The sequence below is a fragment of the Tamandua tetradactyla genome, chromosome 12 (assembly GCF_023851605.1).
Source record: "Tamandua tetradactyla isolate mTamTet1 chromosome 12, mTamTet1.pri, whole genome shotgun sequence".
NCBI lineage: Eukaryota > Metazoa > Chordata > Mammalia > Pilosa > Myrmecophagidae > Tamandua > Tamandua tetradactyla.
In genome coordinates, this window is record NC_135338.1 from 83,136,010 (window position 1) to 83,148,260 (window position 12,251).

Below are 12,251 nucleotides of genomic sequence, written 5' to 3' on the forward strand. Positions count from 1 at the left end.
CCCATTCTGTCCTAACCTCTGAAGCTCATGTCTTGCAGCACCTAAATATAAAACTCCCTGGAGTGGCCGTCACTGGGAAGGCCCCACTGACTTGCTGCGATAATCTGCCCTTGTCACACAGCTAATGGGGTCTGCTCTGTCTTAAGTTCAATGCATGTGTATAGTGCAAGGCCTTGGGCCACTCAGGCCCTCAGAATCTTCATCTAAAAAATAGGTTGGCTGTAGGCCCTCAGGGAGAGCAGTGGATCAGGGGGAGGAGAGCAGTGTCAGCATCTGCTGTGCAAAGGCCTGGAACTGGGCTGATGAAACATGGCAGGGTGAGGTACCAAGGAAGCTAGGGATGGGTGCAGCATCTGAAACGTGTTGGAGAAGTCAAGGAGGCAGGGGCTGGAGCCTGGGAAGTGAGAGCCCGAAGGAGGGAGTATACATGTGTGTACATCACAGGGAGATGGTTGTGATGACTGTGGCCAGGGCAGGGACCCATTAGGACACTTGTAGCACTTTGCTTTTCCACTCACAGCCCTTCTGAGCATCAGTAGCAACTCTAGGCTTTATTTTTGCCATGTGTTCATGTTTGCTAGAGGAGCACTCGTGGAATAGACATGCCGTTTTATTAAAAAAAAAAAAAAAAGAAACAATACAGTTTAAACTTGTGAACAAAAATATAAAGTATCTTTCTGGTAAGCCCTACTCCAACAAGTCCCTTAAAAAGGTCATCCGGAAAGAAAGAATATTTGTTTGGTGCATTTGGGAGTTAAAGTCTATTCCACAATAGGTGCTCATTCATTGTTGGTTAACTTTCTAATTGATTAAAAGTCATAAGGTAAGTGTCTAATAGCCCGAAGAAGGAATAAAATACTCATAAATATCTCTGTTTAAACTGTGAGTGAAACTGTAATGCTATACATCTTGCTTTTCATTCTACCATTAGTTTAATGTAGCAAAAAATCATATCTTATTGATGATTTGTATGTAGGTCTTACATGTACTGAATTTTTAAGTAGCCTTGCAGAAAGCTTATATGTTCAATTATTCAGAATCCATGACAATTAGCACTGACCAGAAGAAAAGAATAATGATTTTGTTTTACTCTACTCTCTGCTAGGTGATGGTAAGAAAAGTACCAGATGCTGTTGAGTCCAGGAGGCAATGGATTATAAGATGCACCATCTATTCACTGCAAAGAAAGCCTAAGTGCTGCCGATGACACAAGCGTCCCTATTGCTTAGAAGCTTTATAATTATCGAGGGTTCTCCCAGGCTTATTTAGACTCAGACATGATGATATAGCCTGCCAGGACCCAGTTCAACACGCTCAGGGCAGTTACCCTTGGTAGACAGGGGTCGTTTTTAAGATGGATCCTGCTTTCAGAGGTGTTAAAAAATCGGCGGAGAATAAAAAAAGTCTGCTGTATTTGTCCCAGTAGGCGTGTATTCTTTCCATTATATTCTGTTCATTTCATAAAATTAACTTGAGAATTATTAACCCCTTGAATAAAATCTGTAGTCGGTCATTCCATGCCTTGGGTGAGATCTGGTCAGATTAGTTTGAACACTCTTGTGCACCGCACCATTTGTTTGTAATGGCAAAAACTCATATTTAATGAATAATTACTGTAGCATTAAACATTTCCTCCTCGCTACTTCCAAAATTTATTGTATGGCCCTCATATCCATTAAGTAGAGCTTGGCAGCAAGGTGAGGTTTTTAATGGTTATGGATTTTAGGTCACCCATTGTGCTGTTTTATCTCAGAGTTTAATTGCTGCAAACTCTGCTTTACAAAGACGTTGTGAAATAGAGCACCGCCAAGGAATGTGGTCTTTGGGCCTTGGGACTCATGCCAGTCCAGACTCAGGGCTGACTCCCCTCACAGCTTCTGGGAACGGACCCATGTGCTGATCTGACCACTGTGGGCTTCAGCTATCTGTCCTTGTGTCCTTGCAGCAACCAACTGACCTGGAGGGACGTCCAGCACCTGCTAGTGAAGACGTCCAGACCAGCCCACCTGAAGGCAAACGACTGGAAAGTCAACGGGGCTGGACACAAAGGTGCGACCTGCAGTCCCCCGTGGTCTGGACGCATATGCAGGGATGGGACCAGTATGTCCCCACATGCTGGCCAGCCCTCTGAATGGGCACCTTGAATCTATGTCAAGGGATGATATGAATTTTTCACAAAGAATACCCAAATAGCATGAATTGTGTGTCACCAGAATTACAAATAATTATTCAGCAATTTAAGAAAAGTATCCTGGGGTGCACAGGTGGTTCAGTGGTAGAATGCTCACCTTTCATGTGGGACACCTGGGTTCGATTCCTAGCCCATGCACCCAAAACAAAAGAAAAGTACCCTGGAACCTTGCTTTGACATTGAACAAGAAACCTAAAGTCCTTAGAGGACAGGGTTTCCTAAACACCATGACTTTTGCCATATCCAGGTACCACCTGGAAATAATGATTTAATAGTTCTCTTTAAATGGACTCATCCCTCCTTTTTTTTCTTGCATAAAGATATATATTTCAAAAGGAAATTTTATTATCTCATTGTCATCATGGGTTTGATGAGTGGTTATAATTTTTCCAGTGCACAAAAAAATCCATGATCTTTAAAATACAAGAGGTTTGTTTGTATGAAACCTAAGGGCACCTTGCATTCTTAGCACTCAGTAGCTTTGAGTTTTTGAAACCAGCCCTCGGTTGCCTCATCTGTGCAATCAGGGCATTGAGATAGTTATGTAAGTGACTTTCTAACTATAAAACTTCCATCAACAAGCTCCTGTGTTGTTAAAGTAACTTATAAGACAGCTCTATCTGGATGAGATCACAGTTGTAGGCCCCGCCCCCAGCCCAGTCTGGGGCAGACTGAGGAACCATAAAACCAATGCACGCTCAGGTTTATAACCCTAGTATTTGGAGCTTCTGGAGCAGGTAATTATAGGACTGCTCTCTTGGCTTAGTTTGTCTTGATTCCTAACAGAGATACTTGGAAAAGATTTACGTTCAGCCACTGTATTTTTTATGGGGGGTGTTTTTTTAATTTTTCTATTTCTGAAGCTCAGGTCCAACTATTTTAACATCAAACTTGACATGACTATCTGTAAAATAAAACATAAGTCAAGTATATTACATTAAGTTTCCAGAGACATTCCTTTGCATAGGAGGCCGTTGATTGGTTCCACTGCATCTTTGCTTTGCAGAAATATCGGTCATGGCAGTGAACAGTAACAAGAGCTGACCTACATTTCAATTTTGACCTAATTCAATAGGAAAATAGATTGTATCTAATTCTTGAGCTTGCCTCTTAAACTTTGAAACCATACTGCCTTGACCAAACCAATCAGTGGATTCAGCCAATCCACACGCACTTGGTGTGAGGATTATGCAATACTACTTTCTCTGGACAGCATGGGAAATCAGTGGGGACGGAAAATGGGGGAAAAAAAAGATGACCATGACCTTGTTTTATTGTGTTCATTGCACACAGTGGTCCCATGGATCAGAACATCTCAGATTGTGTTTCTCTATTCTGGGTTAAGATTCAGTGTCATAGATGTGAACAAGTCCCTCTAATGTAAATAAACCTGACCTCATCTAGAGAAAGAAAAGTACTAGGCTTTTGGCACTTCTCCTACCCTGTACCAAAAGAAGATTGTTTCTTGCTCCTCATTCCTAAACTGAAGGGTTTTTGTGCAGAGAAAGATTAAAGCAGCTTGGACCTTCAAGCAGCCACCAGAGTAGCTGGCCCTGTACTGGGGGCTCTGTCAGTACAGAACCCAGGGCCATTGAAGCCTTTGGGGTGATACAGATGGTCTGGCCCAGGACCTAGTATTCCATGATAAGGTGCCCTGTGTGGGTGCAAAGCAGAGTGCAAATCATGTATCCTTCCTGAAAAGAGCTGAGGAGAGCCCAGTTCTGATGCTTCTGTCCTTTCAGTTAGCCATCTGTATGGCTTTGGTTTGGTGGACGCAGAAGCTCTGGTTGTGGAAGCAAAGAAATGGAAAGCTGTGCCTTCCCAGCACATGTGCATCGCTGCCTCCGACAAGAGGACCAGGTGAGGCTGTGCTCCAGCACCCAGGCACTTTTCAGACACACCTGTATGGGGGGGATTAAAACGTGAATCCTGTACAGGTGTGTGGAAATGTGCATGAATATATGCATGACAGTGCATGCGTATATGTGTCTGCATGTTCTCTAGTGGATTATGCAGCCAGGAAAGGAATAGTTTCTTAATCCAGGACCATTCATTTGCTATCGATTGCTCTGTAACAGCGAGTCAGACCCTCAGCCCGAATCCCTCTGTGGCTGGCCACGCCGGGGATCTGCCTTGCCCAGTGGCCATAACAAGGGGCAGCATTCAGTGTCTTCTCTGTCTTCACCCACCTGAGGGTGGAGAATTAGCCCCAGTCCAATCTTACCTGCCTGCAAGCCTGCCGTGAGAATCTTTCAGGAGTCAGCGTCTGACTTCTTCTCTGTTGCAGTGGGTGGGTTTTATCCAAACCGCAGAGCAGCTCTGTGTCACTTTTATCTGGCCTCTTGCAAACTTCTTAAGGTTAAGTACCTGGGACTTTTTAATTTTTTTAATAAACTTTATTTTTAGAGCAGTTTTAGGTCTACGGAAAAATTGTGCTGTAGGCATACAGTTCCCGTAGAGGCACACACATGAACACATGCACACGCACGTGCTCCTCTATTGTTAACATCTTGCATTAGTGTGATACATGTGTTACAATTCATGAACCAGTATGATTCACTGTAATTATCTAAGGTCCCTACTTTACATTACGGGTCCCTCTTTGTGTCTACAGTCCTGTAGATTTTAACAAGTATGTAATGTGTATACCCACTGTTACAGTATTATACTGTAACATTTTTACTGCCCAAAAAATGCCCTGGGCTCCTTCTATTTGTCCCTTCTTTCTACCCCATCCCCCAACCCATGGCAACCATCAATCTTTTGGCTGTCCCTATAGTTTTGCTTTTTCCACTATGATATATAGTTGGGATCATACAGTACATAGCCTTTTCAGACTAGCTTCTTTCACTTGGTAATATACATTTCAGGTTCCTCCATATTTTTTTGTGGCTTTGATAGCTCATTTCTTTTTATTGCTGAATAATATCCACTTGTATGGATATGCTGCCATTTGTTTATCCATTCATTTGGGATTTTTTTTTTAACAAGCTCTGAACATTGTGCCATTGGACACTGGATTCATCTTTCTTCCTTAGTCAGGATACTCCAGACATCACCCTTTGAACTAAATTTTTCTAAGTCAGTTCTGTTTGTTCATTGAAATATTTATTTAGGGGGAAAAAATGCTGTTAAAGTAAATCAGGTAGCTATAACCCTACCACCTTTAGACAGGAAATCAGATTGTTTGCAGCTCTCCCATCTAAGATGGAGAATGTATTTCCATAGGTCTGATTATTTGCTAAAGAATGGAACATGTTTCTAGTTATAACTATTTATTACCTTTGGAAAATGTGTGTTTGAAAAAGAAATGAAAGATAAAAGCGATATTTCAATTTGTCAACAAATAGAGATTATGATCTTTTAGATTGCCTCTTCTTTGGATAGGAATAAGGAATAGGTTCTTTTGCAATGAAATTGTGAGAAGAGTGCTGCCAGCAGATGCCTTGCATACTACAGGAATTAAGAAAATACTTGTTGGCTGAGTTGCTGGATGAAGACCCCCAGAAGGATCTTTTGGAAATTACATTTTCATCCTTCAGCCAGTTGCCAAGAGTGATGGCCTGGTAAGCAGGCTAAGGCCCCAGCCACCAGGTCTCAAGCTTGGCCCATTGGAGCATCATTTTCTCTGGGCAGCCTTCAACTGTCAGATTCGAAAGGCAGCAGGAGATTATATGAGATAAAGGAGGCCGTTTGCTTTTCTTGTGCTTTGTTTGTTGAAAATGCCTGAAAGATGGATAATCAAATACCAGGGAAAGGTGTTGCTGCTGCTTCAGGCTGGAGAGCACCCAGGCCCAGCACCTCTTCCTTCCATGGCCTCCCCCTCTGGGTAGCCCCCGAGTGCCGCATTTTTCTTCTGCCAGAAATAACTTTAAGATGGTCGAGTGGTGCCTTGGGGGCTAACGGTTGTTTTTATTTTTATTTTATTTTGTTCTATAAGTGAAAGCACCCCAAGTCTAGACAGCAGAAGTTGAGGAAACTGGCGCTAACACACAGTGTGACATTGTTCTTGTCCTTTGAGGGAAACAAGAACTCTGCAAATTCCAATAGAGGGCAAGAATCAGACTTCTGTTGGTTAAAAAAAATCAGCTTCACAGTGAGCAGTTTCAAACCCTTTCTGGAATATCCAATTAACCTGTTATCCCAAATCACTTGTGCAATACCACAGCCCAGTAGTTCCCAATGACATAAAGGCTCCCAGACCAAGAAATCATCCTGTGTGGAAGGTGGGCTCATCCTTTTGTAGCTGGGCTTTTTCTCCTGGCAGGGAATGCCAGCTGGCCCTGCTGCAGAGACCCGCCTGCCCATCAGCAGTCATTTGGACCATGGCCACTGAGCTCACCCCTAGGCATTATGGCCAATTTCCTTCATCAGGGCTCTTGTCTAGCTTTGCCCAAACTGCTGGGATTGTCTGGCCTAAAAATAAAAGGAACTGTCTCCCCTTTTCCCCTATCTTCTCTCCTTCTAGCTGCTCCCTCTCCACATACATTTCTCTGTCTTTATCTCAGTCTGGTTGTCCCTCTCGTGGTGGAATCCTGGGATTTCTTAATATCCCCAATCTGGTTCAAGCTGCTTGCCATGGTGAGGAGCAGAAATAGAGAGCAAGAGAGTCAGTCTCTGGACCTCCCGTGTGTCCCTGTGGGCGCTGTGGGTGATATGTTTGCCTGTCTTTCCTCCTACATAGAAGGAAGAGGCCCCCTGGTGTGTCCAAGGGCCAGGGAACCCCATCCATTGAACATGCAGTGTGGGTGTCCCAGGAGGGCGTGCCGACATGCCTGCATTTCTGCAGGAGGCTCCTGGAGGGTGGCTGAGGCAGGGGCTAGATGCCCGTGTGCAGAGGCAGGAGCTAAGAGTGGGGACTCCTCTCTTGTCCACTCCCACTCCTTAGCCCTGAACCTGACGTCCACTTCTGGGACGTGGGAATGTTCAAGGACAGAGATCCTTGCTAGCAAGGACCCAGGGAATCAGTGGGTCCCCCTTCCTGTGATTACCTTCGGCGGCACCCAGCCGGCGTTCAGAAACTGGCCTTGTGTCCACCATGGTTCTGAATGACCGCACAGCTCTGACGTCCAGCTGTCCCTGGTGTCCATGTGGTGAGCCAGAGTATTGCACACTGGCCCAGCGGGTGTGTCTCAGCCCCTTTTTGCTGTCAGTCCACTCTCCGGAGGAAAGGAGCAGCCACGCCACCAGCTAGTCTGATGAGGGCTGCGAGAGAGGGAAGCAGGGAGGCCAGTACAGGTGCCGCAGAAACAGTCCAGTGGGGGAAGCTCCTTGTTTATGCTGTTTCACTTGGAGAGAGCCCACGCCCTGTGAGATTTAAAGGAGCAGCCAGAAAGGAAGGGACACGTTGGCATGTCTTGTCTGGACACTGCAGGTCTAGAGACTTCGGGCATGTAGGGATTGCATTTGTCTCTGTCAGAGACTCCTGTTAAAGCCTTCTGGGGATAAAATCAGGACGGTCAGGATGACCTCCAGGAGAGGTCAGGAGAGAGGACCGCAGGGGTGGGGGTGGGAATTAGTAAAGCGCCGGTGGGTTTAGGCTCTCCGCCCCCTAGGACCTCCTAGATCTGGCTAAGCAACCTCCTTACTAGCTTCCCCTCCCCTGACCCCAGAACAGACAGAGCCCCCAAAAATGTAGGCCACGGGGCTGGGCTTGGCATAGGTAGTTTGTGGTAAATGCAGCATCTGAATACAAGGGCAAAGGGGAAAGCAGTTGAATTTTATGGCAGGCCCTTTTGTGAAAGACAATGGCTTGTTAAGAGTTCCTTAAGATAGTACTGGATGAAAATGTAAGTGGACCCAGGCTCTGTACTGTGATAGAAGATCAGATATCTTTGTGCCTACTTCAGGGCACAAATGGCTTTAATCTATTTAGAACCTTTCTTCAAACAAAGGAAGGTAAGTAGGCTCATTTCCAGTGATATCTGCTTGGGCAATATTATTTAAAAATTTGTGTGTATTAAATAGAGAAGGGTAAAATGAATGCTATTATAGCTCTCTTTCAAGGGAAAATAAAAATCAGCCTTAGTATAATTTCTGTTAAATATCAATTTTGACCCTAAGGATTTTTCCCATCATTACTTCCCTTATTTCTTTAAAAATCCAGACTACTGTGAAACAGTTTACTGGGTCCATGACTTCCTGCTAGGAAGATAACAACAAAAAATAGAGTCTTTTAAAGCAACAAGAACTTACCTACGCTTACCTTTAGTCTTAGCTGGTTTGGAAGGTTACCTTTTCAAACAGTTTACAGTTTAGTTTGGTCTGTCCTGTATTTAAAGCATTTACTAAAAAAAAACAATACTGCAGTTCTAAAAGCCAGCATGCTGCTTTTGGATGTTAAGGATTATCTAAAAAGTCGATGACCTATTTATAGATGTTGAAGAATTAACTGTGGATTAACCGCATTCTGGGATTTCAGTAAACCAGATCACATGGGATGGTCATTATTTTCTAAAAACTCTTCTTATAACTATGTGTGGTCAAGTCATCATAGGTGATGGAAAATGGTTATAAGTCATTCTGCTAAGCCTATTAACTCATTTTCTCATTCAAGATTCACAAGGGTGTGAGGTCTGACTACTACTTTTATCCCCATTTTATAGATGGGAAAACTGAGGCACAAAGAAGTTAAGGCTCCAGCCCACGTCACGCCATTAGGTTTCAGGGGCCTAAACACAAACCCAGGCTGTCTCCCCAGGGTACACCGTCCCCCTAGGAAGGAGCTTATCCTAGAAGCTCAGTCCATGTTGACCCAAATCAAGAGACCTCCACGTCCCCCAACAGGCCTTTCCTCTTGTCCCTCCATCCCAGTTTTCCTGCGGCAGGAAAGCACCTTGGCCAAGCCCTAGGTCTCATCCGCAGCCACCTTAGTTAGGCAAGTGGGCAGAGCCACACACCTACAGCTTCCCGAGGGAACACCTGGGTGGATGGGTCCCAGCTCAGCAGGACACCAGCACCCCACTGTGGTCTAGCCCACAGCCTGATCTGACCTCTTTTTAAGCAGCTAAAGCCCTCCTTCCTTTGGGCTCTCCCTTTATTCTGCAATTTCCCTTCCTATCCACCTCCCCCTCACTGATGCCACCCATCACCGCCCTCCAGGGCATCTAACCCCTGTGCATACCTGGGTGTCACAAGAGGCCCATACTTGTCATGTCTTTATTATATAGGGCATGGCTGCGTACCCTAAGAAAACCTGTGAGGTGCTGTACAATCTTGCCCCGGATGTAACCATACATGGCCTGTGACATTTGTCCTGCTTCCTGATATCCCTGGCAGACACTGGTTAACTTTAATAAGCTGTCTGTTTTCCTGTTGCCCTCACCCTTTGTAGATGACTTTTTTTTTAAGTCAGAGCTTTGTTGTGGTAAACATATAGACAACCTAAAATTTCCCATTTTAACCACTTTCACATCGATAATTCAGTAGTTTAATCACATTCACAGTGTTATCCCACTGTCACCACCACCCATGACCAAAGTTTTCCTATCACCTCTGGCTTACTTTTTCATTAAACTTTTTTTCTCCCAAACTGAAAAGGCTACTTACTTCTAAAATTAGTATTTGAATTTGAATAATATATTTTATTGTCTCTTTTTACCCCCTTCCCCTATATCAAACTGATTTTTCTAATGTTTGAATTGAAAGGAAAGTTTAAAGTCGGTTAATTTGGCCTCCTCATTTCAAACTAAAGAAAAATGGATTTTATAAATTTAAACATTGTATATTAAACACTTCATATCCAATGAATCTTGAATGGTATTCTCTAAATTAATATACTAGATACGCCTCTTTTTTTAAGTAAAAATGATGTGCTATGGTTTGTTGATCAAAAGTAATTTAATCCAATGAAAATTCTGAGTCTGGACTAATATCAATCTAAAAATATACAGAATAATGAAATAATGTCTACCTCAGCCACAAATGACCATGCATGCAGGATTTTCATCTTGGAACTCAACATCTGAGAAGTGACTCAGAAGCTTCTCTCTATCACTATACAGGTCTTTCGTGCCCTCCAACAGACCAAGTTGCTTTCTTACAGTTTAATTTAACAAATCTGCCCCAATTCACCCCTTTCCACTCCACTAACTACCCTTAGAATGTTGGTGAATGGTCTTCCTGGTTGACCTTTCCTCAAATAATCTCTGTCCCTTCAGCAGCCCCTTTCCCTTCTGGCTGGATGCCATATACAACCAAGGGAACGGTACTGCCACTCTCTGATTCTGGGGGACCTCCAGTGGCTCTCCCCACTCAATCTGATCTAAGAACCACATAAATGAGCCCCTGCAGGGCTCTTGCCGTCAGCTGGGCAACATGATAGCATGCCCTCTGTCAAACCATGCTTTGCACCAGGTCTGTCCTTGAAGGCAAAGTCGGAGAAACATAGTCAAGATGGAAGTAAGAAATCCAGATTTGTAAATAGCTTCCCATCTGGAGCAGAAAGACAGGTGGGAAACTGGAGGTCCCCGAAGGTGGAGGAATTCATCCCTTTGCCACTCTCTCCCACTCTTCCTAGCCACTTGGTTAACTTAAAAATAGTGCTCTTTGGCTCTGTGTGTTACTCTGATATCATGAGATTCTAAGTATTGTGATTTGACGAGAGCCTTGAATTTAGCAAATGAGGAATTTCTATATCTTCACTGCAAGGTATCAGATGATATTAGAGCCCTGGGGGAAAATCAAGGACCAATGTATTAGCCGTCTAGAGACACCAGGGCTGCTGGTTGGTGGCCCTCTACTTCCTCAGGAGAAAGAAGCCATTCAAGAGATTTTAGAAGGAAATGAGGACATCTTCAGTATCGGAGTAATTAAGTCTGAAATGTAGCTCAACAGGAAGTGACATTTCTCTATCATTAAAGATCTTTGAAAAGCAGGGCAGTTCCAGTAACTTACACCTTGCTTCAGTCTAGAAACAGGTCTTGTTGGGTTCATTTAACTTCATAGTTTCCTTTAGGATTCTTGAAAGAAGGTTTTATGTATACACAGACAATAATTTTAGAATTGTGTAGCAGAAGAGCATTTTCAGTTGCTTTGGAAAGTTGATGATCTTTCCACATCAGTTTTCATCAATCAAGTACAACTTAGCTGTATTTGCATGACAAAGTAGTCCCTATACATCGTTTAACCTAAAAAAAAAATGAATTAGCTTGTAGTTGACTGGCATTTTCTGTGTTATCTTTGAAATAACTGTAAAGTAGGGAATAACTTTCATTTTTTCCATTGATGGTTTCACTTTTCCATCTTGAAGTTCAATGAATCTTTAAAAAGTGATGCCTTTTGATAGATATCTGGCTTCACCAGTTCTACTTTGGACTTTCTATCAAAGCCTCTTTTATTTTTTTTTACTTTTTAAGCAAATTTTAAAAGTCCCTGAATTGGGATGTTGGGGTATGAGTTTCAGGGGGCACACAAGAAATAAAATGTATGTGGAGAAATGATGGCTGATCTCTTAGTGTTCTGGGTCATAACAAAGCCCTACAGACTGAGGAGCTTATATGCAACAGAATTTTTTTGTCTCATGGTGCTGGAGGCTAGAAGTCTGAAATCAAGGTGTCCGCAAGGCCACGCTCTCCTGGGAGTCCTCAGGGAAGAATCTGTTCCTTACCTTTTCTAGCTCTGGTCCTTTGCTGCTAGCCCATGGCATCCTCGCCCTCTGCCTATGATCAGATTTCCACTTATAAGGACTCCAGTCATACTGGATTGAGGGTCCACTGTACCCCAGTGTGACCTCATCTTAATTTGCCTAATTCCATTTGTAACAAACCTCATTCCCAAGTAAGGTCACACTGAGGTACTGGGGAGTGGGGCTTCGGCATATCTTTAGGGGGGACACAGTGTAACCCATAAGAGCCTATGTGGAGGGGGCCCCACTGTCCTTTGGGGGCTGCCCTGGGCTTCCTACTCTGCCCTGGAGTTCTCATTCTGGAAACCAGAAAGCACATCGGCCAGTAAGCTGTGAGATTTCACAGTTGAAAGATTTCACCTAAAAATGAATTGTTCCCCGAGGCAGTGGGTTCGGGGCTATTGGCCCCCAGGAGAGTAAAGTCTGTGCTTTGAA

General features: G+C 43.7%; 1 protein-coding gene across 1 annotated transcript in view; it reads left to right on the forward strand.

Moving 5' to 3' along the window:
• The window catches only part of PCSK6 (proprotein convertase subtilisin/kexin type 6), a 195,625-nt gene that overhangs the window by 113,481 nt on the left and 69,893 nt on the right, over positions 1–12,251 (forward strand). Inside the window, exons 10-11 of the mRNA XM_077124015.1 lie at positions 1,946–2,049; positions 3,934–4,051. Of these exons, the coding sequence (XP_076980130.1) occupies positions 1,946–2,049; positions 3,934–4,051 (222 nt within the window). The remainder of the gene's footprint in view (positions 1–1,945; positions 2,050–3,933; positions 4,052–12,251) is intronic.